Source organism: Naegleria lovaniensis, assembly GCF_003324165.1.
Source record: "Naegleria lovaniensis strain ATCC 30569 chromosome Unknown tig020, whole genome shotgun sequence".
In the NCBI taxonomy this organism is placed as follows: domain Eukaryota; phylum Heterolobosea; class Eutetramitea; order Acrasida; family Naegleriidae; genus Naegleria; species Naegleria lovaniensis.
The window spans coordinates 424,267-451,730 of NW_025407842.1; the positions used below are offsets into that span (position 1 = coordinate 424,267).

The 27,464-nt window shown below is 36.5% G+C and overlaps 11 protein-coding genes across 11 annotated transcripts in view; 8 read left to right on the forward strand and 3 right to left on the reverse strand.

The window, feature by feature from the left end:
* Positions 1-35: 35 nt before the first annotated feature.
* On the forward strand, positions 36-1,538 carry C9374_004276 (uncharacterized protein; the record flags this gene model as incomplete). The annotated part of the gene is made up of 1 exon (XM_044693897.1): positions 36-1,538. The coding sequence occupies one exon, from the start codon at positions 36-38 to the stop codon at positions 1,536-1,538; it is 1,503 nt and encodes a 500-aa protein (XP_044549284.1).
* Positions 1,539-1,559: 21 nt separating this feature from the next.
* Positions 1,560-2,531, reverse strand: C9374_004277 (uncharacterized protein; the record flags this gene model as incomplete). Its single annotated transcript, XM_044693898.1, has 1 exon — positions 1,560-2,531. The coding sequence occupies one exon, from the start codon at positions 2,529-2,531 to the stop codon at positions 1,560-1,562; it is 972 nt and encodes a 323-aa protein (XP_044549285.1).
* A 175-nt stretch (positions 2,532-2,706) lies between these two features.
* C9374_004278 (uncharacterized protein) lies at positions 2,707-4,492 on the reverse strand (the record flags this gene model as incomplete). The annotated part of the gene is made up of 3 exons (XM_044693899.1): positions 2,707-3,384; positions 3,585-4,037; positions 4,328-4,492. The coding sequence occupies 3 exons, from the start codon at positions 4,490-4,492 to the stop codon at positions 2,707-2,709; spliced, it is 1,296 nt and encodes a 431-aa protein (XP_044549286.1).
* An 83-nt stretch (positions 4,493-4,575) lies between these two features.
* Positions 4,576-5,571, forward strand: C9374_004279 (uncharacterized protein; the record flags this gene model as incomplete). Its single annotated transcript, XM_044693900.1, has 5 exons — positions 4,576-4,792; positions 4,840-4,927; positions 4,997-5,239; positions 5,307-5,382; positions 5,434-5,571. The coding sequence occupies 5 exons, from the start codon at positions 4,576-4,578 to the stop codon at positions 5,569-5,571; spliced, it is 762 nt and encodes a 253-aa protein (XP_044549287.1).
* An 88-nt stretch (positions 5,572-5,659) lies between these two features.
* Positions 5,660-10,679, forward strand: C9374_004280 (uncharacterized protein; the record flags this gene model as incomplete). The annotated part of the gene is made up of 4 exons (XM_044693902.1): positions 5,660-6,157; positions 6,543-6,594; positions 6,648-7,155; positions 7,337-10,679. 4 exons carry the CDS (start codon positions 5,660-5,662, stop codon positions 10,677-10,679), a joined length of 4,401 nt encoding a protein of 1,466 aa, XP_044549288.1.
* Positions 10,680-10,879: 200 nt separating this feature from the next.
* C9374_004281 (uncharacterized protein) lies at positions 10,880-20,388 on the forward strand (the record flags this gene model as incomplete). The annotated part of the gene is made up of 2 exons (XM_044693903.1): positions 10,880-19,258; positions 19,471-20,388. 2 exons carry the CDS (start codon positions 10,880-10,882, stop codon positions 20,386-20,388), a joined length of 9,297 nt encoding a protein of 3,098 aa, XP_044549289.1.
* Positions 20,389-20,414: 26 nt separating this feature from the next.
* Positions 20,415-21,197, reverse strand: C9374_004282 (uncharacterized protein; the record flags this gene model as incomplete). The annotated part of the gene is made up of 1 exon (XM_044693904.1): positions 20,415-21,197. The coding sequence occupies one exon, from the start codon at positions 21,195-21,197 to the stop codon at positions 20,415-20,417; it is 783 nt and encodes a 260-aa protein (XP_044549290.1).
* A 110-nt stretch (positions 21,198-21,307) lies between these two features.
* On the forward strand, positions 21,308-23,149 carry C9374_004283 (uncharacterized protein; the record flags this gene model as incomplete). Its single annotated transcript, XM_044693905.1, has 1 exon — positions 21,308-23,149. One exon carries the CDS (start codon positions 21,308-21,310, stop codon positions 23,147-23,149), a length of 1,842 nt encoding a protein of 613 aa, XP_044549291.1.
* Positions 23,150-23,338: 189 nt separating this feature from the next.
* Positions 23,339-24,381, forward strand: C9374_004284 (uncharacterized protein; the record flags this gene model as incomplete). The annotated part of the gene is made up of 2 exons (XM_044693906.1): positions 23,339-23,867; positions 24,029-24,381. The coding sequence occupies 2 exons, from the start codon at positions 23,339-23,341 to the stop codon at positions 24,379-24,381; spliced, it is 882 nt and encodes a 293-aa protein (XP_044549292.1).
* Positions 24,382-25,379: 998 nt separating this feature from the next.
* On the forward strand, positions 25,380-26,728 carry C9374_004285 (uncharacterized protein; the record flags this gene model as incomplete). The annotated part of the gene is made up of 2 exons (XM_044693907.1): positions 25,380-25,491; positions 25,539-26,728. 2 exons carry the CDS (start codon positions 25,380-25,382, stop codon positions 26,726-26,728), a joined length of 1,302 nt encoding a protein of 433 aa, XP_044549293.1.
* Positions 26,729-27,413: 685 nt separating this feature from the next.
* C9374_004286 (uncharacterized protein) overlaps positions 27,414-27,464 on the forward strand; it is a gene marked incomplete at both ends in the record, with an annotated part of 423 nt that continues 372 nt past the window's right edge. Inside the window, one exon of the mRNA XM_044693908.1 lies at positions 27,414-27,464. This exon is cut by the window's right edge and continues 372 nt beyond it. Coding sequence (XP_044549294.1) covers positions 27,414-27,464 — 51 coding nt within the window.

The following is a 27,464-nucleotide window of genomic DNA, read 5'->3' on the forward strand; positions in this document are numbered from 1 at the left end:
CCAACGTTGATCCTTCTCTTAAATCCGATTAAAAAATGCTTCCAAACAACAAGATGAACAAAATCAACAACAGCCTCGTCCGATACATTACGGCCAATCCATATTTCAAAAAACCACTTCGGGATCATCCACAAGGCTCATTATTATTCATCAACACATGTTTCAATACTCTCTTGAATTCAAGCCACCATCATCATTCCTATCGATCCTTCTTTTCAAAAAAGACAAGTAGCGACTCGGATCGAGTCTATATTGTTCCTAACAAGGGTACCCAAGTCATGTCTTGGGGGCAAAATAATGAAGGACAGTTAGCTTTAAATACTTTCGGAATTGATAAACTCTCTTCTCCATCTTTTATTGATTCTTATTGGTTTCATGAAAAGACGGTCAAGAAAATATCGTGTGCAGCCAGTGCACAACACGCTCTTGCTCTCACTGAAGATGGTTTTGTTTATGCATGGGGAAGAGGTGCAGAAGGCCAACTTGCTCAAGACAACAATCATTCCTATGCAGCTCCTGTTTTGATAGATCCGAAATATTTCAACTCGAGACCAATTGTTGATATACAATGTGGAGGCTATCATTGTGCTGCCGTTGATGATGAAGGAAGATTGTATACATGGGGATTTAGTGGAAGTCCTTTTAATAGATCTGCTCTTGGACATTCTGGATTTAATATCTTTGGATTTGGATCATCTCCTTTACCAAAACAAGTGGAAGCGTTGAAAGGAGAGTTTGTAAAACAAGTAGCTTGTGGTGACTATCATACAGGTGTGATTTGTGGTCCGAAAGATAGTACTGAAACTTCTCAAGTATATGTTTGGGGAAAGGGTGAATGGGGTCGATTGGGACTTGGTAATTCTGATTCAAAAGCTCTACCAACACCACTCGATATGTATGAAGATGATATGGAAAATGGTGGAACAAAAAAGACCATATTTACGAAAATTAGGATGGGAAAGAATTATTCAGCTCTCATTGATTCAAATGGCAAATTATACATGTTTGGTAGACATGACGCCCAACAGTTGGGAATGGAATCGCTGAGACCATCTCAATTTGATTGTGAATCAACACCAAAGTTAATTCCAAGATTTGTAGAAAGTGATATTAAGGTGAGAGATGTAGCTCTTGGAGACTCAATTACTGCTTGTGTGACTCAGGACGGTCGTGGTTTCATTTGGGGTAAAAATGTGTATCTTCCTCATGAAGTGAATTTCGGAAAAGGTGCTAGAGTTATTGAATGCTCTGCAGGAAGAAATCACGTCGCCTTTCTTCCTACCAATAGACGAAGTATTTTTACAATGGGAGGAAATTGGTATTCTCAATTAGGAACAACAGGTCAACATGGTACACAAGATGTGATTAAATTAACACCTCAATTAGTACCTGGAAAGAAGTTACAAGTTGCATGTGGAAACGCCTTTACATTGGCTCTTATTGATCTTGAACGCAAAACAACCACTACACAGGAAGATGATGATGATTACATGGGAGTTGCAATGATTGGCCCAGATGGTAAATCAATTCCCTTATAAGATTTCCACAAATAAACAACTTTATAAGAATTGACTTGAAATACCAATAGTATTGAAGTGGTTGGATTGTTCTTTCTTTGAAGAAGAGTAAGTGTCAAAATCTCTGGGAGACTGAAAAGAGCTGTTCTGTTGTTGATCCAAGTTGATTCGAGGGGAAAAATTGCCAACGCTAAGACGAGCACTAAGGGACGACCTGGCAGTGTCATACTTTTCACTCTCTGTATAAGGACGTTGTGCATTAATTTTGCTTAGATCAATATTAATATTACCAACTGCTGGTTTTTGGGATTTGGTAACAACAACAATTGGTGCGTCTTCGTCGTCGCTGTCTGTGATATATGACGAGTCGGAATAGTGATCCTCATCTTGATCAATCTCTCTCGTTTGCTGGCTACTAAGTTCCTTGATGAACTTAAAGTCTCTTGGACGTTGTTTTTCTTTCTCTAATTTTGCAATTTCTTTTTGTCGTTTTCGGTGCATATTTCGTAACTCTCTTTCCTTTCTATCTTCCTCCTCTCGTTTTTCTTTTTCCAATTCGCTTAAATATTTGTCAACCTTCGCTTTAAGCATCTTTGATTGTAATTTATCCACTTGTGCCTGTTTAACCATGTCCAATTGATATAAAGCAATTTCCTTTCGCTTTCTGTTAATATGTCTCTTTTCGTCAAGTTCGTATAAATTCAAAGCGTCATTCTGGGCTTTTGATTGAACTTCCTTCATTCTTTTTTCATAAACATTGAGGTAGTTCTCTTCAAGCTGATGTTGCTTTGCTTTTAACGCATGTTTTGCAATCATTTGTTTTGCAAGCATATTGTTTTGAGAAATGAAAAATTTCGAATGATCTTCAACGTTTTTTAGCTTTTCTTTTGCTTCTCTACTGCCTTTCCTTCGTTTCATACTTTTAATTTTTCGTATAATTTCCATTTCCACGTCTCGTTCTTTTATGAGCTCGTTTGTCATCTTGACTGTTTTTCTTATCAAAGTATTTTGCATTTCTTTTTTCTCTCTCCATTTTTCAATATTTGCTCTACTTTCTTCAATCTCTTTTCTCAATCTCTCTACTTTCAATTTGTTTCTTTCTTCTCTTTCTTTTCATTGAGAAATTTCTTTAGAACAAGTTGTGCTTTTTCTCTTGCGTTAATGTCTTTTGCTAAGGAAGGATCTGCATTCACCAAGAGAGATTGGTTGCATTCATATTCTTGTCATTGATGCTTAACTCTGAAAGTCTTGACTCGGATCTTAAAAATCGATTTAGATTATTTGAAATCAAATCAGGAGTGGTGACCGATTGAGATCTTCTGGTATCTGTATTTAGTTCGTCAATAGCATTGACCAGAATGGAGGTAAACTCATTTAGGGGAGGGTTGGCCATTTCTTTGATTTGTAAGTTGTCCGTTTCTTGATGATGAGAAGAAGTATTTGTATCAAGGTGACATTCAGTCTTGTTTACTACATTGATGGTCATTAGATCATTTTCCAAATCAAATGTGATGATTTGTTCGTTTGCTTTGTCATCCTCTGTGTCTGTTGACAGTTCAGAATCAATGTTTGATTTTGTGGGTTGGATATTTACAACTGGAGGTTTTTCAATTATTGGGTGTTCTTCTACCAGATCTTCTGGCACTGAAGAAATTCTGCCAATTCGTTTTTTATCAGTCGGAATTTGTAAGGGATCCAATGTAATTAACGAAAGAGGAGAAATTGATGTTCGGAGTGATAAAAACTTGCCACTGTTGTTAAGTTCTGCGTTGGAGGGTTTTGTGTTTTTTGTTGGTTTGGCTGATGAAGATGGCAAAGTGGGAGAAGGGGTAATTGCTCCTTTTCCGATAGGTTCTCCAACAAATTGCTAGCGTGCTTCTTGTATTGATGATTTCCATGTCGTTCATGGAATGGAACCAAAGATTGATGACTAATCTTGAGAAAGGACATGATTTGACATTTTTTCCTTATTCTTTTTTAATTTTTAACGTAAAACAATTTTGAGCGGCATCTCAACACATTTCAAAAATAGGATATAAGGAATATTAACCCAGCTGCAGCACACACCACAATAATGATGGCAATGCAAATTATACACATGATTTTGTTGGAACCTCCAACCTTATCAAGAGCACTCTCAACTCTTGCATTCAGATTCTTTAGTTTGGTAACCTCTTCTTCAACTTTTTTATCGATTTGCTCCAACAATCTGTTTTGTTCATTGAGTTCACTACCAATATCCAACGACATTTGATGTAGATCGTCTAGCTTCTTACTGAAAACATCGAGACCTTGATCAATTTGTTTTTGCATATCCTGAACTTTAAGCATTGCTTGTGAAATATCAATGGAGGGTAGCTGAGATTTAGTTGCATCATCAGGAAGATTTTGCTCCAACACAACTCCTTCCATGCCTCCATCATTCTTATTTTCATTGTCAAGCTCATCTGCACCTTGAAGTAGATGAGACGTGGTTGAATCCTCCTTTGGGTTCTTCTTACTATCTCTATCGTATTTTCTCTTTGAAAGAAGCTCAGTTCTAAAATGTGTTTTTTTATAAGCTCAATGTCATTCTTTTGAGCTTTAACGACCTCAGGATCAACTTTTTTCAAAAATCGTTTCTTTGCGTTCTTCTCATGGATCTTTATCATCTTTTGTAGATCATCATTCTTAATAGCCGATATCATCTTCCGAACGTCATTACTTAGTCTTGCTCTAACGGTTACTCCTCCTTTTGTGTTGTCTCGTTGTTTAATTTTCTGAACCAAATAATGATCATCATAGGGCTTGTTGGCTCATCAAGTACATACCTCTCTTGTAGCCATGATCTTTTTCGCAATAAGAAATTTACAGGCATCAAAAGGAGTGAGTCCGTCTGTTTCATTTTCCCCTCCGTCTAGTTTTTGACCAGACGTTTCTTCATAGACTCGTACCATACGATTGATGCAATCTTGCATCGCTCCTCGGGAAAGCATCATCTTGAATATTGAGGCGGTACAAATATTTTTTAAGGCTTTCTTATTGGAGCAAATCTTCATTTCGAACCACTCTCAAAAAAATGTTGTGCTCCGAATTTGCCAAGGCTTCCCATACTTTCAAATTATTATTTCAACACAAGTCCATAATACAAAATCATTACTTGTATAATATTGATACGTCATCAACATTCAGAAAATATTCTTCATTGACAAAGAGCTCCGGGCGATGGCTGGAAAGGCAAAGACGAGACGCCTTTGTCAAGCAAGCAAAAATTCACGGATATAGATCACGAGCTGGTATGTATAATGAAGAAATGAATCATGCAAATGGATTGCTTTTGCAGCGTACAAGTTATTAGAAATTAATGATAAATGTGGAAAGTTTTTAGAAAAGAGCAAAATAATTATTGATTTGGGGGCTGCTCCTGGCAGGTAATGTTTACATTTTCTTCTTTAGCGTTATTTTAATAATTTTTAATCATTTGCGTAATTCATTCACAGTTGGTCTCAAGTGGCTGTTGAGAAAATGAAATCAAACAGTAAATTAATAACGATTGATATCCTTGACATGGAGACAATACTTTCTCCTGAAAACAAGAATATTAAAATAATTCATTTGAAAGGAAAATTCGAGGAGAGTATTCCACAAATAAGAAGCCATTTGAATGAAGACGAATATGCGGATTGTTTGTTGTCTGACATGGCACCAAACACTAGCGGAGTGAAAACACTCGACCACAACAGGTATGTGTTTTTTGCAATGCATTGTGAAAACAAATTGCTATGAAAAATTAATATTAATTTTATAAAGAATTATTTTCTTGTGTAACACAGCCATCGATTTTGCATTTGAGGTTCTCAAACCAGGAGGGTGTTTATTGATGAAAGTAGGTTGTTGATTGATTTTGTTGTTAAATAATTTGAATTGAACGTTAAAGATTTTCAGCGGATCTGAAGACGCCATTTTGAGAAACGAGTTAAAACAATACTTTGAAGACGTGCAATTCATAAAACCAGCTTCATCTAGATCAGAATCAAGTGAAACTTATGTATTTGCAAAAGGATTTAAGGTGTAAAGAAAGTGAATTTTGGCTCGCGTTAAATCCACATTGTGTCACGCGCAAAGAAGTTTTCGCTGCACTCCCCACAAAAGAATCATAAAAAATGCTCCCGTCAAATCATCATCTTCGCAGAAAGAGGTTTCATGCTTGGGAATATATTGAACCAGAGTTTCCGGAAGGCGTTCTTGATTTTTCAAAAGAAGAATTACCACATGGATTCGAACATCTTCGTTCGCCAAATTATTTCTTCTCTGAGTTTGATATGGCCTATCCGAGCGGAATTAGTGAGCAAAGTTTACCATCAGACATTCCCGATCAAGTCTTTGATGGTATTGATTTTTGCGAAGATTTATGGGAAAATACAGTTCTATGTCAAACCAAAAAGAAGTATGATAAACATTGCCAAAAAGACATTGCACATTATTTGAAATGTCGATTGAAGAGAGACAATAACATTCGTGTGAGAAGCTTACAATATGAAACGTATGTCATGACACGAGAAAGTGAGCCAGACCTTTTGAAAAGAAAGCAAAATATTGAAGATACAATCAAAACAGTTGAAAATGATTTAGCAAAGGCTATTAAACCTCCTCACAGAGATGTTTGTAAAGAACAATTACATTTGAATGATTTACAATTTTTAGATTTACGCTTGTTTTATCTGAACAAAACTCTGCAGGAACGAGAATGAAGCCTTCGCTAGGGTGGTGGTAATACAACACGAATAAGAGCTCCCAATACAACTCGAATTCAGTAGTGAAATTGGCGGCCATATGATCTTTGAAAAAAATGATACAAAACACGGGACAAGGAGAAAATAAGGACTTGCTAATCAGTCAATGCATTGAATATATAGTAAATGTAGGAGTGTTACTGATTGATTGTGATCGGAATCATTTGAAAACACAATTCCGAAGCTTGGAAAAGCGAGAGATTATTTCAGCATTTCTCTTTGAAAGCTCTCATCTGCTCTTTACCTTCAAAAGGTCCTGAAATCGGAACATTGCGGGTTAGAGCCCGTGGCCAATCATGATGAAGGTAAGATATCAACTATTGTATATATTTTGCATTGATGAACATTGTTATGAAAGATGATACCTTGTACGAGTACAATATTAGTACTGAAATCGAATTTAAGGAAAAATCATGGTTGGTCTGTTTTATAAAAACTGATAAGAAGAGTTTCACGGACCAATTATTGGATGGAAAAAAACTAACATCCCTTCTTCAAGTGATTGAGCTGAACAATCAGCTTAATCCTTTTCAAAATCTTAACTCTTATTTATCGTTTGGATTTGAACCTTACTTTTCAGCATTCGAAAAAAGAAATGAAAAAGGAAGTGCTGGATCCGTCATGGAAAATATTAAATCGTTGAAGCTTGCGATAAATCATCAGTGCCAAACATTTTCAATACCCGAACTTAATGTGTTTGAGCATGTCCATTCTGAGATAAAAGACTTGATCAAAAAAGGAGCAACATTAGACTCTCTAAGTGACAAAATCACTAAACTGAAGACAGAAACAAAGATGGTCGAAGAAATAAGCAAAATGTCTCTGCAATTGGCTCAGGAAATAAGAGTGTTAATTCAAAAAGCAGAGTAAGTTACTAATTTAAAAGCAATACTTCTACAAAAAGTACATTAGTGACATAAATATACATGGTGTGTCTCAAGAAATTAAATTTTGGAGCGACTTTGAGCGAGTGCTTTCCAAAGTGGAACAAAATTTGAAGAGTCAGGAGATTACTTACACACTTCATATTTTGAAAAATACTCGTAGAATGCAAGCGTTCACAGCATTGAACACAACCGGAATTGAGGAGATGTTACTGAGAGCTAAAGAGTGCAGCTCCTTAATGCAGGATTTACCTATCTCAGAGTTTTGGTCAGCCAAAGATATCGACAAAATAACAGCTACCATTGCACAGATGTTTACATTGTTGAACAAATCAAAAATTTATCAAAACAAGGACTCATATCCAATGGCACGAGCCATTAAATTAGTTGAAGCTTTTTCCAGAGATGTGAATGAAAAGTTATTGGAACTTTTGAGGCCAATGCACCTATTGTTTTTGCAGTTTGAAGAGTTTGACCATATTTCAAAAAACTGTATTGATTTATTTACCACATTGGATTCAGATATCAAAACGTTTTGCAAGATTGCAACCGACATCTCCAGAAAAAAACAAAAAGTTATGGAAATAAGCAAACTTGAACATGTTGGACTTCAAAAACGAATAGAAGAGGTTAGAAATTTTAGGGTTCAACATGAAGAGTTAAGATCAGTCATTGAGAAAGTATTTCCCAACTCAATAACAGATCAGAGAGAAACAAGTGTTCTGGACCAGGTGAACAAAGCATTCGAAGAATTGAGATCTTTGGACGTCTTGGACACGTCGGCTGAAGGGCAAGCCACCTGGAAAAATGCCATCAAATCCTATCAGGAAAAGATCGACAAAGCCGAAACTGTGATTGCCAGGAGGCTTTCGGACCAGCTGGGAGTAGCTAAAACTGCCAGTGAGATGTTCAGAATTTTCTCTAAATTTAATCCGTTGTTTTACAAGCCGCGTATACGAAGTGCAATTCAACAATATCAGGAACAGTTAGTTGAAAGAGTCAAAGAGGATATTTCAAAACTTGAAGAAAAATTCAAACAGCACTACTCATACTCTGAAACCGAGAAAATGAGCAAACTACGGGATTTACCTTCTGTATCAGGATTTGTCATTTGGGCAAGACAAATTGAAAAACAATTGATAACTTATATGAAACGAGTTGATGACGTCTTTGGAAACGGCTGGGAAAGATTAAAAATTTTACGGAAAAAAGATTGCTTGTGGACCTTCAACGAATCTTTGGTGGAATTTATGGGCGTTTCTTTCTCGATGATGCAAACCAAAATTTCCAATCATCCAATCCTAGGCCAATTTGCCAAACAAGAAATAATTGGAACAGCATTGTCCCTTGCATTTCTAGAGCTGGTCTATCCTGACTCTGAGTCACAGTGGAGATATATTGCCATCGAAAGTAAAGAAGTTCTGAAACGAGAAGTAGAAAAAACTAAGAATCCATATGGTGATATCGTTCCAGTTGCATTTGAGCTTCTTCAAGAGGAAAAAGTTGGAACTCGTCATATTGAAGAGAACAACTTGCGAAAAGAAGGAGAACGATTTAAAAATAAGCTAAATGGAAATATTTTTACTGTGATTGAAAGATGGAACAATGAAATCATAGAAAAGCTGTTTAAATGGAAGATATTTCAACTCCATGATAGTAGCGTTTCTGTTAAGGGGTTTATATTTGAAATAATGAAAAACAAAGGTGAAAAGATGGATGTGCGTGTTAATTTTGACAAGGATATTGGAATATTGATTAAGGAAGTTAGAAATCTTTCCTCTCTTGAAATAGATATAAGAGTTAAACCTGAGATAAAGAATGTAGCTTCAGAAGCGGCCATTATACATCCAATAGCTATGTCATTAACGGAGAGCCTCAAAATTTTCAGGAAGACAATGAAGAATCTTGACGATAGAACCGATATATTACCACTGACATCCAAATACTTGAAAGATGCTTACCAAAAACTTGCGGAAGGATTTGAGTTAACTTGGAGAAGTACAAAGTTAGACAAATATTCAAAGGAACTGTATGAAGAGCTGAACAAATTTTCATCAAACATTCACGAATTGGTTGTTAAGGTGGAAAAAATTTATACATGTTTAGAGATGTTAAAATCCTGTAAAATTGCTTACAACAACTTAGAATCCATACTATCTGATATCCAAAAGATTGTGGATTCACTTGCTTTGAGTGGGGAAGTTGGAAATATGCCAAGCTGGGTAAAGCTTCTCAATGAAAATATTGAAACGGTTTTATTGGCCAGGCTGAATGAATTGATGGATATGTGGCTCTCAGAATATAAGGGAATGTATAGCTCAACCGTTTCCAAACCTAACTTGTTAGACGAAGATTTTGAGGAAGATTCTAAATGCCAAGAGAGCCCAGAAGATTATTCCATTTTTTCTCAACTTAATATTTCAAAATTTGAAATTGAAATCAAGATTGTCAATAGGTCACTGAAGGTAATGCCTTCGGTACATAGAGCACAAGCGTACTGGACATCAAGATTGAGCACATGTCTATCCTGGATTTGTGATTTGTGTGTTATTCAGAGCGACCGTTATGATAAGGTATTCGCTTCTGAAAAGAGAAAAACCTTCAAATACTTGCTGGAAAGAGTTTCTGACGAAAAATTGCACACTATATTTATTTTAATCCAAAAATCTTCAAGAAAGGCAGACAAATATGTTCAACAATGGCTTCAGTATCAATCCATGTGGGACATGGACATTGGACAAGTGATGTCAGAGATCAATACTCTCGGTGCATGGGTTCAACTCCTCAAAGATTTGTCCAAAGCGAAACTTGTATCAGATAACGGGTTATACTCAAAAGATTTTGGACCAATAGTTGTGAATTATAGAGATGTTTACGAAAAGCTTAATGTAAAGTATGATGATACTTTACGACAATTACTGATAAGATTCTCCACAGAAATGAAAGAATCTATGAAAAACGTTTTTCTTAGCATGTCAAAGGAAAGACAAGAAATTGAAAGCGTGAGAGTGGAAAGGAGCACACAAGATGCTATCAAGTACTTGAGACATATCAAAACTATTAAGAAGCAGTTCAACTCTTGGGAATCCGATATCAAATTGTTCAAAGAAGGAGAAAAGCTCATTATTGATTACAATTGTAAGCTTCCTGAAGCTTGGGTTTTTGCTGATAACATTGAGAGCGAGTGGAACGCCTTTAAACAGATCACAAATTTGAAGAATGATGCTGTTCGATCAATGAAAGATCAGATCACAAAGAATCTTTTAAGTGAAGAGAAGAAGCTCCTTGCCTTTATGGATCAATTTTCAGATGAATGGAAATTAAAACGACCACTTGAAGGAAACGTGGAACCAGAAGAAGCTCTTAAGCAGTTAAATTATCTTGAGAACAGACTTACTCAGCTGAGGAGAGAGTACTCGAATATTTGTACAACTAGAGAAGCCTTAGATATGGATATATTGAGAATGGATAAACTAGAAGCTTATTCTGAGAATTACAAAACTTGAAAGATGTATGGACTTCGGTGCAAGCAATATGGGCTGAGTTAAACATTCTAAGAGATCAATCGTTCAATAGTATAATTTGTAAGACAATTCAGACCAAACTCACAGAGCTCCTTGAAAGAGTGAAAAAGCTTAACCCATGGATGTTGACCTACTCTTCAGTTGAAAATCTTGTTACAATCATTGAACAGCACTTAAAGGAAATGTCCATCTTACGTTCTCTAAAAGAAGAGTGCATGAAAGAACGTCATTGGATGGAGTTGCGAAAATTGATTGGAGCAAATTGGGTCCTAACTCAACTCACATTAGGAGACGTTTGGGATCACAAAGTTTTGAATTATGAGAAAGTAGTTCGAGATATCATTGAAAAAGCTCGTGGAGAGTTCGGTCTTGAGATTTACCTTGCTCAATCTCGTGAGTTATGGAATACCATGAAATTCGAGTTTGCCAATTACGCCAATAAGTGTTACCTTGTCAAATCTTGGGAAGAAATTTCAACACAAATTTTGGACAATTTAAAGACCTTCACATCCATGCGAAATTCACCCTTCTTCAAAGCATTTGAAGACGAATGCTCATCCTTGGAAACCAAGGTTAATAGAATAAGAATATTGTGTGATGTTCTTAGTGAAGTTCAAAGAGTATGGGTATATTTAGAGGGAGTCTTTTCTGGAAATGTTGATATTCAATATCAACTTCCAAAGGAAACTCAAAGATTCCAATCTGTCGAGCATGAATTCATATCTTTGATGAGAAAGATCCATGCCAATCCACTTTGTTTTCAGGTAGTTAACATTCCAAACATTGTTCCATCTTTGGAAAAGCTTTCAGAACAGTTAAACAAGCTCCAAAAGTGTTTAGGAGAATATTTGGAAAAACAACGTGCTGCATTCCCGAGATTTTATTTTGTTGGAGATGAGGACTTACTTGAAATTATTGGAAATTCTAATGATCCACAAAAACTTCAAAAACATCTCAAGAAGATGTTCTCTGGAATATCATCTCTTGAATTTGTGGACCATAAGGCTATCGCAATGTGCTCCAGAGAAGCCGAAATTGTAACATTGGAAAATGAGATTCCATTCAATTCTAATGACTCCATTCAGGTATTTTTATCGAAATTAGAGAAAGAAATGCGTCATACTCTTTGCTTACTCATGGATCGGTCAATTAGAACGTTGCAAGCACTATTGGAGCATGACAGAATAGCTGCTAAAGAGTTGGAAAATTGGATTTCACTTTATCCAACCCAAGTGATTGTAACTTCTACTCAAGTGTGTTGGACTTTTCTTATGGAAAGACAACTTCAATCTACTACTACTTGTAATCTATTTCTTGTCTATCAAAAGATTGTTGAGTTTCTTGAAATTTTAACAGACATGTCATATATTGATGCTACTAACACTTTGCAAAGAAAAAAGCGTGAACAATTGATTAATGAACTTGTTCATCAAAAAACTGTGACAAGACAATTGATTACATCCAATCTCAAGAGTAATAAGGACTTTGATTGGCTCTATCATATGAGATATTATTGGAATGAGCGTGGTCAAGATGTCAATGAGAAACTTATTGTTAAGATTGCTAATGCAGAGTTTTGTTATGGGTTTGAATATCTAGGTGTCATTGAAAAACTAGTACAAACTCCTCTCACTGACAAGTGCTATTTGGCTCTTACTCAAGCGCTCAATTCCAGGCTAGGAGGCTCGCCATTTGGACCTGCTGGTACAGGAAAAACAGAAACGGTCAAATCACTTGGAGCTCAATTAGCAAGATTTGTATTAGTGTTCAATTGTGATGATACCTTCGACTGTAAGGCAATGGGCAGAATTTTCCTTGGTCTCTGTCAATGTGGAGCCTGGGGATGTTTTGATGAGTTCAACAGACTTGACGAAAAAATGATGTCTGCAGTTTCACAACAAATTCAGACCATTCAAACAGCACTTAGAGATCGAAAACCTGAGATTGAATTAATTGGCAAACGATGTTCCATACATGAAGCTACTGGTATATTTATTACCATGAATCCTGGTTATGCAGGAAGATCAAATTTACCCGACAACCTTAAACAACTATTTAGAAGCGTCGCAATGGTAAAACCAGATAAGGAGCTGATTGCCCAAGTAATTTTATATTCTCAAGGCTTTAAGGACGCAGAATCTCTTGCCAGAAAAACTGTACTATTTTTTGATTTATGCAGAGATGAATTGGGCCATCAATCTCACTATGATTTTGGACTGCGAGCTTTAAAAAGTGTTCTGGTCAATGCCGGGTATCTGAAAAGAAACCAAATGAGTTCACATGATCATGTACTAGAATCAAAAATTTTGATACAAAGCATCCAAAACACCATCATTCCAAAACTAGTCGGACGTGATATTTTCCAACTCACATCTCTTTTAGAAAATATATTCCCAGGAGTTGATACCGAAGAAGGCTCTCTAAGTCAAGATCTGAAAAGATGGATTATTGAAACATGCAGCAAGGAATATTTATTACCCGATGACAAATGGATGACTAAGGTCACTCAACTTTATCACATTCAAAAATTGCATCATGGATTCATTCTAGTTGGTCCTAGTGCCAGTGGAAAGTCCACCACATGGAAAGTATTACTGAAAGCGTTAGAACGTTATGAGGGCGTTTTAGGTCAATACTACATTATTGATCCCAAGGCTCTCTCTAAAGATGAGCTCTATGGACGACTTGACCCAGTAACCAGGGAATGGACAGACGGTGTCTTTACCAATATTTTGCGAAAAATTATTACTAACTCACATGAGCCTTCAAGTCGACATTGGATTGTATTCGATGGTGATGTTGATCCTGATTGGGTCGAAAACCTTAATAGCGTACTTGATGACAACAAATTATTTACTTTACCAAACGGAGAACGATTGGCACTAACAGAAAATGTGAGAATCATTTTCGAAACTCATGACTTGAAATATGCAACTATGGCTACTGTGAGTCGTTGTGGAATGGTTTTCTTTAATGACGATATTTTAACTGAACAAATGATCATTTACAACTACTTACAAACTCTCGCTTCAGACAAGTCAAAATCCGAGCCATCCCAACCACGTACTATTCAACAGAAAGTGGCTAGTATCATTTCTCCATTCTGTGAAGATATCATCTCAAAGTGCATTACCTTTTCGAAACAACTTGAGCATGTCATGGAGTACTCTACAGTTAGATCTCTTACTTCATTGTTCTCTTTTATCAATGACAGCATACAGGCTGTACAGGATTACAATTTCACACACATAGATTTCCCAATGAGCGATGAGGTCTTTCAAAAATACATATCAAAGAGATTTGTATTCGCAATTTTATGGGCCTTCTCGAGCTCTTGTCCTATCCATGCCAGAAAGAAATTTGCTGATTTTATTGCGACCAATGTTGCAGGTGTTGATCTTCCTTCCACAACAGCTGGAAAGGATCTCACAGACTTTGAAGTGAATATCAATGATGGAGAATGGGTGCCTTACGCACGAAGAGTTCCAAAGGAGGTATTTGTGGACGATAACAAGATACTTGGCAATTCAATGATTCCTACTCTTGATACCATACGGAATGACCATCTCGTTGAAACATGGATTCGGGACCGAAAGCCCATTATTTTATGCGGACCTCCAGGAAGTGGTAAAACATTTTTATTGACTTCTGTGTTAAAATCTCTTTCGAACTTTGACAGTTGCTTTTTGAATTTTTCAAGTGCTACAACTCCTTCACTGATTTTAAAGACCTTTGAATTATATTGCAAGATAACAAATACGCCAAATGGATTAATAATGCATCCAAATCAAAACGGAAAGTGGTTAGTGGTGTTTTGTGATGAAATTAACCTGCCAACGAACGATAACTATGGAACTCAACGAGTAATAACGTTCATGCGCCAACTGATTGAGCATGGTGGATTTTGGAGATACTCTGACCTTTCATGGATAACATTGGAAAGAATAATGTTTGTGGGATCATGCAATCCTCCTACAGATTCCGGACGTACATCTTTGAGCTTGAGATTTATGAGACATTGTCCTCTACTTTTTGTAGATTTCCCTGAAGAAGAGTCTCTCAAACAAATTTATAGAAGCTTTTTGAAAGCTATCCTTCACAAAATTCCAAACTTGTCTCAACAAGTGGAGTCGTCTACCAATGTAATGGTAGAATTTTATTCAAATTCTCGAAACCATTTTACAACAGAGCAACAAATTCACTATATATACAGCCCAAGAGAACTTAGTCGATGGATTCGAGCTTTACAAGAGGGTCTAAAAAATTTAAATTTTGTATCTTTGGATGATTATGTCCGCTTACTTGCTCATGAAGGGTTACGAATTTTCAGCGACAGACTTGTTTCAGACGAAGAACGACAATGGACTGATCGAACATTAGATTCCATCCTTATGAAACATTTCCCAACGATTTCTGAGAGCACACTCCAAAGACCAATCATGTTTTGCAAGTGGCTCTCTAATAATTCGGTTGAAAAACAAGAACTCAAGCTATTCCTAGAACGCAAGTTGAAATTATTTTCTGAAGAAGAATATGATGTGCATTTAGTTCTCTTTGATTCAGTTATGGAACATATTTTAAGAATTGACCGAGCACTGAAACAACCTCTTGGACATCTCTTATTGTGTGGTACTAGCGGTACAGGAAGAGCATTGCTTGCTAGATTTTGTGCATGGATGAATGACTATAGTGTGTTTCAAATCAAAGCACACAAAAATTATGGAATTAAGGACTTTGAAGAAGATTTAAGGAAAATACTCAGACGTGCAGGATGCAAAGACGAAAAAATTTGTTTCATTTTTGATGAATCCAACATCCTAAAACCCAGCTTTCTTGAATATATGAACTCACTGTTAGCGAGTGGTGAAGTACCTGGTCTTTTTGAAGCAGATGAATATGCCAACCTGATCAATATGTGTAAGGACGCTGCAACTATGAACAATGTGTTGAATCTCGATACGACTGAGGAGCTCTATCAGTGGTTTGTTACACAAGTTCAAAAGAATCTCCATATAGTGTTTACAATTAACCCAGAAAATGCGGACTTCAAATCAAGAGCTGCAACCTCTCCTGCTTTGTTCAACCGCTGTATTATTGATTGGTTTGGTTCATGGCCATACCAGGGTCTTCAGGAGATTGCCACCTCATTTACTACTAAGATCACAGAGGATTTCTTTTCAAAAGATTTTACAAATGTTGGAACAGTTTCGGATGCTTTGGTTCAAATTAATGCATGTGTTGAAAAGGTTGGAAAGGATGTCGAGCGCAAGACCGGCAAAAAATTATTTTTATCACCAAGGCATTTCCTCGATTTTATCAAACAATTTGATCAAATATATTGGGAAAAAAGAAAAGAATTTCAAGAACAACAAACTCATACTGAGAGAGGACTAAAACGGCTAAAGGATACAGAAGATTATGTCATTTCTCTTCAAAATCAATTGAAAGAACAGGAGGCTAAACTACATGTCAAAAATGCTCAAGCCAAAGATAAGCTTGATCTAATAGTTGAAAATCAAAAAGATGCTGAAAACAAGAAACAACAATCAATGGTTGTATCTCGACAGTTAGAAGAAAAGAGTATTGGAATTAATAAGAGAAAGTCCCAGAGCCAAAAAGAACTTGAAGAAGTACAACCTTTACTTTTGAAATCGCGGGAAGAAGTGAAAAAAATTGAAGCCAAACATATACAGGAACTCAGAGCATTCAACAACCCTCCTCCAATTGTCAAAAAGGCCTTAGAAGCTGTAATCATTTTATTAAGCCCTAATGATTGGGAAAAGAGTGTACCTACATGGCCTGACATCAAAAAAGTTGTGAGCTCGTTAGATTTTATTACAACTATTAGAGCGTTTGAGCCTGATGCAACCAACATACCTAAAAAGTTAAGAATGCGACTGCAACAAGCGTACTTGGATGACCCTAATTTGGAAGAATCAAAAGTATTCAATGCTAGCAAAGCTTGTGGTCCTCTTATTTTATGGCTCTCATCATGTGTAAAATATTCTGACATTGTAGAAAAGATTGCTCCACTTAAGACAGAGGTACTTGCTCTGGAAAAAGAAAGCGAAACCCTCCAAGAAAAAGAGAATGAAATTCAACAGGTCATTAGAGAACTGAAATCTAAAATCAATGAATTCACCAATGAGTACACCATGTTAGTGCAAGAAACCAAGTCCATTGAAATGGAAATTAATATTGTCAAGTCAAAGGTAGTTAGATCAAAATCGCTAATCGACAATCTTTCACAAGAAGCAATGAGATGGTCAGAGCAAATTGGGCAATATCACGAGCAACAACTTACTCTGTTGGGAGATTCCATACTTTCAGCGGCATTTTTAGCTTATTCTGGATTCTTTGACGAACACAGTAGAAAGAATTTGATGTACATTTGGGTATCCATTTTGTCTAAATTCAACATTGAGCATAGAGAAAACATTAACTTGGTTGATTATCTTTCAACCCCTCAACAACGATTGAATTGGGAAACAAACAAACTTTCAGTCAATGATGAAATTGCCTTGCAAAATGCTGTAATTTTGGAGCGATTTAACAAATTCCCATTAATAATTGACCCAACAGGTCATGCAACAGAGTTTATTTATAATTTCTATCGGTCAAGGAATATTATCAAAACCAGTTTTACAGATGACTCTTTCATGAAAAATTTAGAAAATGCAATGAGGTTTGGAACTCCTATTTTAGTTACTGACGCGGAGCATGTAGATCCAGTTTTGAACCCGGTACTCAATAGACACGTGAAAAAAGTGGGAGGTAGAAGCATTGTCAACCTTGGTAGTCAGGATATTGATTTATCTCCAACTTTTGTCTTAATTCTTTCTACTAGAGATGCTTCACATCAATATGAACCAGACTTGTCAAGCAGAGTGACATTTGTTAATTTTTCCGTGACACCATCAAGTTTAAGAAATCAATGCCTTTCTGCTATTCTGCAACAGGAGAGCCCTGAAATTGATATTCAACGTTCTGAACAGTTAAAACTCCAAGGTGAATATAAGGCCAAGTTAAGAGAGCTGGAAAATACTCTATTATCATTATTGAGTACATCAAAAGGATCTATTCTGGAGAATGAAACACTTGTTAGTACTTTAGAAAAACTCAAAGAAAACTCAAAAGAAATTGAAAATAAGAAACGAGAATCTGAACGAGTAATTGACACTTTGGGTAGGATGAGTGAAGTCTTTTGCCAGTTAGCAGCTTACTGCAGCACTATCTACTTTACTTTAACTCAGTTTTCAGAAATTAATTCTCTATATCACTTCTCTCTTTCAATACTAATGAAAACATTGAATGAGGTTTTGGCAATTCCTCAAGATAACACACAAAAGCATAGAGTTGATTTCTTAACTGAAAAACTGTTTTTGGAAATTTATAGAAAGGTCTCTAGAAGTATCTTGAAAAATGATCGCTTGACTTTAGCTATGAAGTTAGCTCAAATCAAAACAGAAAGTTTGATATCACATGAAGAGAAAAATTATCTGTTCGAAGATCTGGTTGCTCCCTCCAGCATTGCATTCAATGAAAATGGAGTTGTTTCTCTTGGCCAACTTCAACATCACTTGATGAAAAAGTTACAAACAATTTCACCCTTCCACGATATTGTTAAGCACTTTGAAGAAAACAAAGAACATTGGAAAAAGTTCATTTTGGAAGAAACAAATGAATTACCAAATTGCTTTGAAGCTTCTCATAGCCCTATCATAAATGCATATAGAAGAATGATGGTCGTTAAAGCATTGAAACCTGAAGTATTGGTTCAATATATGGAACAATTTATTGAAACCGTGTTTGGAAGAAACTTTTTAGAAACAGATTGGAACATTAGCACAATAGTAGAACATGAAGCAGACAAGTTTACACCTTTGATTCTTGCTTCTGCTTCAGGATACGATGCTTCAATTCACATTGAGGAATTAGTTCGCAATTCTCAACATCCTTGCACCTCCATTGCAATGGGATCCGTTGAAGCCAACGAGCAAGCCTATAGGACTATCAACTATGCTGTTAAACAAGGTAGCTGGGTATTACTGAAGAATGTTCACTTGGCTCCCAATTTCCTTTATACTCTGGAAAAGAAGCTTCACTCTCTCAAGTACGAACATGTTGTTCATGATTCATTCAGACTATTCCTAACAAGTGAAATTAATACGAACATCAATCATAATTTACTTGGAATGTCCTATTTACTTGTATTTGAGTCTTCACAAGGAATTAAGAATTGCCTTTCTCAAACATTCTCAAATATCAAAAGAAGCGATCTGGAAAAGCCTCCTGTTGAGAGAGCAAAATTGTACATGCTTATAGCTTGGTTACACGCTATTCTTCAGGAGCGTTTGAGTTATCCTCCAATTGGTTGGTCTAAAAAGTATGAATTCAATTACAGCGATTTGAAATGGTCATTTGATACCATAGACAAATGGGTTGATCTTGTTTCAGAAGGAAGACAAAATGTTAAACCCGAAACTCTTCCATGGAAAGCGTTACATGTTTTATTAGGAGAATCCATTTATGGGGGAAAAATCGATAATGAATATGACCAAGTAATTTTGAATTCATTCATAGATAACATTCTCACATCTTCAAGTTATGAGAGTAGCTATACATTACCAGGAATTGGACAGAATGTCATGACAAAATATGATCAAATCCTAAATGCAATAGAATCTATTCCCCAACAAGAACCAGAGTGGCTTGGACTTCCTTCTAACATTTCTCAACTCACAAATATCAATATTGCAAATACAACCATTAGCAAGTCCTCAAAATCAAAGATATGGTAGAAGAAGACTCTGCAGATTTGTTAGAATCTATTGTGTCAAATCGAGCTACAAATTCTGTTGCAGATACGTCTATAGAGCTTATCCAAAAGGCGATTGTGGATTGGCTAGAACACTTCAATGTCGGATTTGATGACACACTAGCAACACCTCCCTCCGCTCTTTATGACCAAAAGCTCTATTTATTTTTCAAGAATGAAATTGAGAAATTCAAACAAGTTTATTACATTGTCAAAACTGATTTGATTAATATCACAAAGATCGGTAATGGAAAGATGAAATATAACAACCATTACAGAAAGATGATCGATGATTTAGCTAAAGGATTAACTCCATCATCATGGACCTACGGATATCAATATTTAGAAGGAATAACAGCCAATATGTGGCTTTTAGATTTTAAACAACGATTGTTACATTTTAACGAATTAAGAGAGAACTTTGTAAGTTATGGCAGATTTAACAACAACAAGGGGTGTGTTTGGCTTGGAGGATTGTTGAGTCCAGAAGCTTACCTTACAACTTTGCGAGAATATACTGCAACAAAATACAATATTCCATTAGAAAAGCTTCAGCTCAAAGTTTATGATGGATCAGAATCAAACACACCAATAGATATCTTTATGATCGAAGGGCTCATAGTTCAAGGCTGCGCATGGTGCGAAAACAAGCTTACTCTTGGAAAGGAACTCAGCTCGCAGGTGTCTCTCCTTAAAATTGGATGGGAAGAATGCGACAACTCGAATTTAGAAGACAATTCTCATGTTAGAATTCCTCTTTATCACAACTCGTCCAGAAAGAAGTTATTGTGCTCGCTTTTCCTGAAATATGATGAACATCTTTCCATCCATTCAATCTATCAGAGGGGTACAGCGATAATTGCAAAAGAATAACCACAAGCATTGGTACTCTATGTCAACTAGATATCTGTCAAGTGTTTTTGTTTTTCCAAATTAATCTGTTTCATAATCTCCAACTTTGCAGCTCCTTGCCACTCACCAATAAATTTAATAATTTTCTCTTGCTTGGTTGGCTGTTTTTTGAATTCTAACTCTGAAAATAGAGTATTCATTAATTTTTCAAGGAATTTTCCTTCCCTTTCGTTGAGCTCTTGCTGAGATCTTTTGATATGTTTATGCATGTTTTGCTCAAATTTCTCGTTACGCCCCATATCTACAACTTGCTCAACCACTTTCCTAGAAAAATGTGCTACAATATCATAGTCAATCGTATGTGCACTCTCTAATTGGTGGAAATGAGCAATTGATTTGTTGAATATTGCAGCTTGCAATGAGCAGCTCTCAACCCTCATGTATGGTCTACAGCAATATTTGATTGTATCTTTCATGTATTGTACACCTGGCTCGATTTCAATTGCAAAAACACCAGATCCAAATAACATTTTCAAATTTTTTTCTAACTGCTTCCAGGCTGTATTCTCCAACAAAGGATAACTGTAAAGCCAATCAAATAAAATAATTTTACGTTGAGAATATTTGGAATGATAGATAAAACAATTTTTCACTAATTTTCTCACTTTCTTTAAAGAAACATTTCTCTCAATAAATTCCAGAATAATTTCCGAAATGGCAGTTTCAGGATTTGCTCTTCGGAGCAATAGAAAATCAAAGGCTTTAAAACAAACACTCAACACTCCTTCTTTTACTTTCTCCAATATCAACGGAGAATATTGATTGCTCATTTTATGATGCTATGTGATGAAGTAATCCCTTTACAACCCTTTCATCATCATTTTTTCTTTTAATTGTTATTGATTGAACGCCACCTGAAAATAATAGTCTCCGTAAAAAAATGAAACAAGGCTTTTCTTCCATTTTAAAACGAAACTGCATCTCCTCATCATCGGGATGGATAAAATCATCATTTCATTTGAACAACCATTATTTGATGGGATGTCATTCTTCTATTACTACTAAAAGAAATCACTCTCGGAAGGAAGAAGAACAAACTTCTGAAAAACCATGGACGAACGGACCTGGTTTAGACTATTTTATGAACAAGAACAGAAATAATGAAAATAATCATTTGGATGACACCAATCACGGAGAGGATTTTACGTTATCAAAATCTTCACCCTTCTCAACAACTCCCAAACAAAGAGGTGTTTTTATTGAAACCTATGGATGTCAGATGAATGTATCCGATACACAAATAATTTTGAGTATAATGAACAAAGCTGGATATAAACTCGTTGAAAAGGAAGAAGACGCTGACGTCATTCTTTTAAACACTTGTGCAATTAGAGAAAATGCAGAAAACAAAATTTGGATTCGATTGCATAATTTGAAGAAGAAACGATTTATGAACAAGCAATTGCACAATTTTCACCCTGATTTGTATCCTGTGAGTGGCGTTCAAGTAGGAGTGTTGGGATGTATGGCTGAGAGACTAAAAACAAAACTCATAGAAACTAAAATGGTAGATGTAGTGGTTGGTCCTGACCAATACAGAGACTTACCAGGTCTGTTACAAAAGAATGAAGAATCTGAATTAGCAAATCGTGGAAATCCAGAAGAAGGCAATGAAGTGGTTGAGGGACGACAAGCTCAAATTAATGTCATGCTCTCATTAGATGAAACTTATGCAGACATTGAACCTATCCGTATTGGAGACACCGGAAAGAGTGCATTTGTGTCTATTATGAGAGGTTGTGACAATATGTGTTCGTACTGCATTGTTCCATTCACAAGAGGTAGAGAACGATCAAGAGATGTTAAAAGTATTTTGGATGAAGTGAAGCAACTTTCAAAGAATGGCGTAAAAGAAATCACCCTGCTGGGTCAAAACGTGAATTCATATCGTGATACTTCTCCAAGCGAATTCCAAGAAAAATATGCACATTTATCTGAAAAAATCATTGAGAATACTGATGGTTTTAAATCAATCTACAAACCTAAAGTTGGAGGAATTACATTTACAGAATTATTATATGAAGTCTCTCAAATAGATCCAGAAATGAGAATTCGATACACAAGTCCACATCCCAAGGACTATCCTGAAAGTCTTATTGAACTCATTCGTGAAACTCCGAATATTTGTAAACAAATTCACCTTCCAGCACAAAGTGGAAGTAGCAAAGTTTTGGAATTAATGAGAAGAGGCTATACAAGCGAATCCTATAGAAAATTGGTAGATAGAATTAAGGAAAGAATTCCAAATGTTGCTCTTTCATCAGATTTCATTGCTGGTTTTTGTGGAGAAACTGAAGACGATCATCAACAAACTTTAGATTTATTGAATTATGTCAAATATGATCAAGCATATCTTTTTGCATATTCATTGAGAGAGAAAACACATGCACATCGAAATTATCAAGATGATGTTCCTCCAGAAGTCAAGAATCGACGATTGAACGAATTAGTGCAAACCTACAAAAACAATTTGTCACTGCAATACGCAAAAGAGGTCGGATCCAAACAATTGGTTTTGATTGATTCAAGTTCGAAGAGAGATCCTGAAAACTATTGGGTTGGTAGAACTGATAACAACAAAAGAGTGGTAGTTCCAAAATGGGGAGATTATGGAGTTGGAGATTACGTGAGCGTTACCATTGGAAATTGGGGTGGTCAGACCTTGTTTTGCGATTTGGAAAAACCAATTGAAAAGACATCACTTCAAGCGTTCTACCAATAAAGCACACAAAGGCCAGAGGATTAATCTTCTCTCATTTTGTCATTTTGGTAGTTCAACAAAGTTATTGTACTTTGTGTGACCTTCAATATGAAGAATTTTAGGTATTGCGCAGTGGCTGACACCCGTTGCATAAATTTATTTTTTAAATTTTTCGAAAAAAATATCTGTTAACCACCAACATTATACAAAATGCCAAGAGAAGAAGAAAACCAATACTCTGATGAGGAACAACAACAAGAAATTCAAAATGAAGACGATAATCAACTAAAGAGAAAGAGAGGTGATGATGACCAAGACCAAGACGAAGAAGACAACACCAAGAAGCAAAAGTATGACTATGATGCTAGGGCTCCATACACTGTAATGCTCAGAAATCTTCCATACTCCACCACCGAGGATCAAATCAGAGAAAGACTTTCAAGCTATGGTGCTATTGTTAGAGTAAACATTCCAGTTAACGACCGTAACCAATCCAGAGGATATGGTTTTGTTGAATTTGAAGATGTCGACTCGGCTCAAAAAGTTGTTGCTTTGAAGGCTATGAACATGGATGGAAGAGACGTTGCTTTGCAACAATCAAAGGCTAGAGATGAATTCTCTGGAAGAACCAATCAAGTTTTCGTTGGCAATTTGCCTGATTCCGCAACCAAGGACGACATCCGCAATTTGTTCCAAGACTGTGGTGATATTGAAGAAGTTAGAATGCCAGAAGACAATGGTATGTTGATGTTCAGCTTTAATGCTTTTGATCATCAAATTATTATTATTTAATATTTTTCTGTGATGACGTGTGGTACTCCATGGATTTCGACCACATGACTTTGGACTAATTCGCAACACGTTCAACTTCTTCCATTTTGCTGCTTTACAATAACAAAGGCAAGAAGAAGGGATTCGCCTTTGTCCAATTCACTTCAACAGAACCAGTCAAGGATGCCCTCAAGAAGGATGGTATTGACTTCCAAGGTGTCAAAATTAAAGTCAACGAAGAAAAGAGCACCAGAATGAAGCAAAGAAAAGAAAGAGGAGGAAGATTCGATGACAGACGTGGTGGTGACAGACGTGGTGGTGGAAGAAGATTTGACGATAGACGTGGAGGTAGATTTGATGACCGCAGAAGAGATGATCGTGGTGGTAGATTTGATGATAGACGTGGTGGTGACAGACGTGGTGGATATGATGAACGTAGAAGAGATGATCGTGGTGGAAGAAGATATGATGACAGAAGATAGATCTTTTTCGACATACCTTGAATCCTAAATCCATGTGTATTCCCTCTAAAACTTTCCTATTCCGTATTATGTGTCCAAAGTGTTGGTTCCCCAACCGTATTTGTTTTCTTCCTTGCGTGAGCTCCCGCTTCCGTGTCGTTACTTAGTTTGCATTATTGAGACACGTTTCCAAGTGTTGCTCGGCAATGTGTTACTCTTGTGCTCTCGTACGCTACTCTTTCTTGCACCCATGCATCATTCCTTTTGCATACGTGTGGCTTTCTTGTTTATGAGCCACTTTTGCCAGATATTGATGCTAAGCTTGAGGATTGACAATGACCTTATATTGTTCCGAGACTGCAGTTTTACGAGATTCTTTGTGGTTGACAACTAGTTTTGGAAAATCTAAAAGTTACACACTAGGTTTACTTCTAGAATTTGTACTAAGTTATGTTGGCGTGAGTGAAGACTATCCACGCATACTAGGTAGGTTTGGCTTCAATGAATGCACTGACCTTAATAAAATTACACCCATTCTAAGCATACCAGCTTATTCCAAGTCACATTATTGATTTTGGCATTCTAACGAAATTGCTCTACTGAATTTCTACGTTCCACGTTGTGAATGCTCTGTTTTAGTATGTCAATCAGCAAACACAGAGATTCTTCTATTTTAGTGTTTGTTACAATAATCAACAGTTCATTTTTGATCCATGTCCAAAATCTGAACATATCAAACTACAGCAAGACTGCTTTCATGTACACCTACCACAATGTGGAATTTACTCAAATTCCATTTATTTCAAAAGCGATTGCAAAACCCTAATACTTTCAAAACTATCAAAAAAAGAGAAGCAGTTGATAAGAGACATTCGAGTCTATCCATTCATTATTATTACTCTACAACTGATCATCAATTTTGTCCTTGCAATTAGAGAGGTACCTTTACACTCAACGTAACGCTCATCAGAAAATCCAAGTTCATCCCTGCGTTGTCGTCTAGCACTCTTATTTTCAAAATGCAGAGAGTCACAATTTTCAAAGTGGTCATTTCCACTTTATTGATCACTTCATTGGTCTTTTCATCCTTGTGTCAAGGTCAATTCTATGGAGGTTTTCCCTATGGTACAGGTGGTTTGGGAGGTGTTTCGGTCCATTCTTTGGAACAGGTGGTTTAGGAGGAAATCCATTCGGAGGCTATGGTGGAGTCATTAATAGTCTTCCTTACTTACCTTCAAGTGGTAGTTCATTTGGTTATCCAGGCTATGGCTACAGTAGTGGTCCATATTCATCCTATGGAAGTGGTAACAATCCATATGGATACTCTTCAGCTGGCAATCCTTACACTGCCAATTACAATAGCAATGGAGCAGGTAACAATCAACAAAGACTTCGATTCAACGGACAAATCTATGGTTTCAATCCATTCTATCATTGTGCTAATTTGGTTGGTGTTGATTTGGAATATGTTGGAAATTGTGCTCGACTCTTGAGTGGAGCTGGTAGTGGTGCTTCTTCCACGGGTGGTAATCAAAATTTCAATCCTCTCTTTGATCCTATTACTGGAGTCAATACGAATACCTTGTTTGGATCAGGAGGAAATCCATTCCAACAACAACAACAATCAAAACAAGCAGGACAAGATCAACAAGCTAAATTAGAATTATTTGCTGCTTACTTTGCCAATCAAACCAGAGAACATCTCTCTAGCTTGGGCTCTCATGCTCAATATGGTCCTCCAGGTGCTAATGATTTGGTATCGGGCCTTGTAGATGCTGCTGATCGATTATATGCTGCTGCTGTTGCTAAGAAGTGGTCCGATTTTTCTCAAGTCTATCAAACTCTTGATAACTCTCTTTCAAGAATTTCCTATTTGGCATTGAGTCAACAAGTATCATCCACTCCATACTCACCCATTGCACAACAACAAGGCGCAGCAGGTCAACAAGTAGGAAGCGGTGCTCCACAACAACAATTCCAAATTCCTCAAGCACCTCAACCACCTCAATTCCAAATTCCTCAATTGGGAACTCAACAACAAGGAGCTCAACAACAAGGTGCTGGTCCAGTGAATGGTGCTTTCAATATTCCAAACATTCCTAATATTCCTAATTTGCAACAACAACCAACAACCTTCTCAATTCCAAATATTCCTAATGTTCCTAATCCAGCTCAAGCCTTCTTTGCTCCTCAACAACAAGGTGCAGCAAGTCAACAACAAGGTAGTGGACAACAGGGAGGAAGCACTCAACAACAAGGTAGTAGTCAGAAACAACAAGGTGATGGCGGTGGTCAGCAAAATGGACAACAAACCCAACAGCAAAGCCAAACACAACAAACTCAAACCCAACAACAAGAACTAGTGTGAGTACTAATCAAACACAAACTACTCAGAAATAAATACATTCTGATCTTTGTATATATTTACAAAATTAAGGATGAATTATGATGCAGAAAATGTAGACCTTGTTGATGACCTGAGACTTGTACAACTTAGTTTTGCATCGTGGGGGAGGTTAGTATCTCCAAAACTCAACTGGTCAAGGGAACAGCATGTTGTGGTGAAATGGGGCAACTAATTTTACCTAACTTGTTTTCAAGCTCAAAATGACGAAAATTGTTTTCATGCGCATCTTTTTCGTGCATTTTTTATGCAGGAACAGGTCCTCAAATGAAGAACAAGTTTCAAAAATAGGAATTTGAAAGTACCATCAACAAGCGATTCTCCTCGGCTCAAAAGTGGAATTTCCATTTGAAACTAATATTCGATACCGATCTCGGTGGTGCATCTAGTAGCAGCATCATGTTGCTTCATCTTGAAATGAACCACCACAAGAAACAAAACGCTCTAGTTTTTCGTGCCATGCTCCCATTCATTGTTCGATTCTCTACCTTGCAAAGAGAGGATGAAAACGTTTGTCATCATACTTTCTCTGCTACGAGTCAGCAAGATCATCACAAAAGGTCACCATCTTCAAAAACATCAACTGTACCAGCCACTGGTAACTTGTTTCCGGATGAAATGATTTCAACAACAAACATACAACACATCAATGTGTATGGTGAAGCACAACATTTCAACCATGAAGGTGCTTTTATTTCAG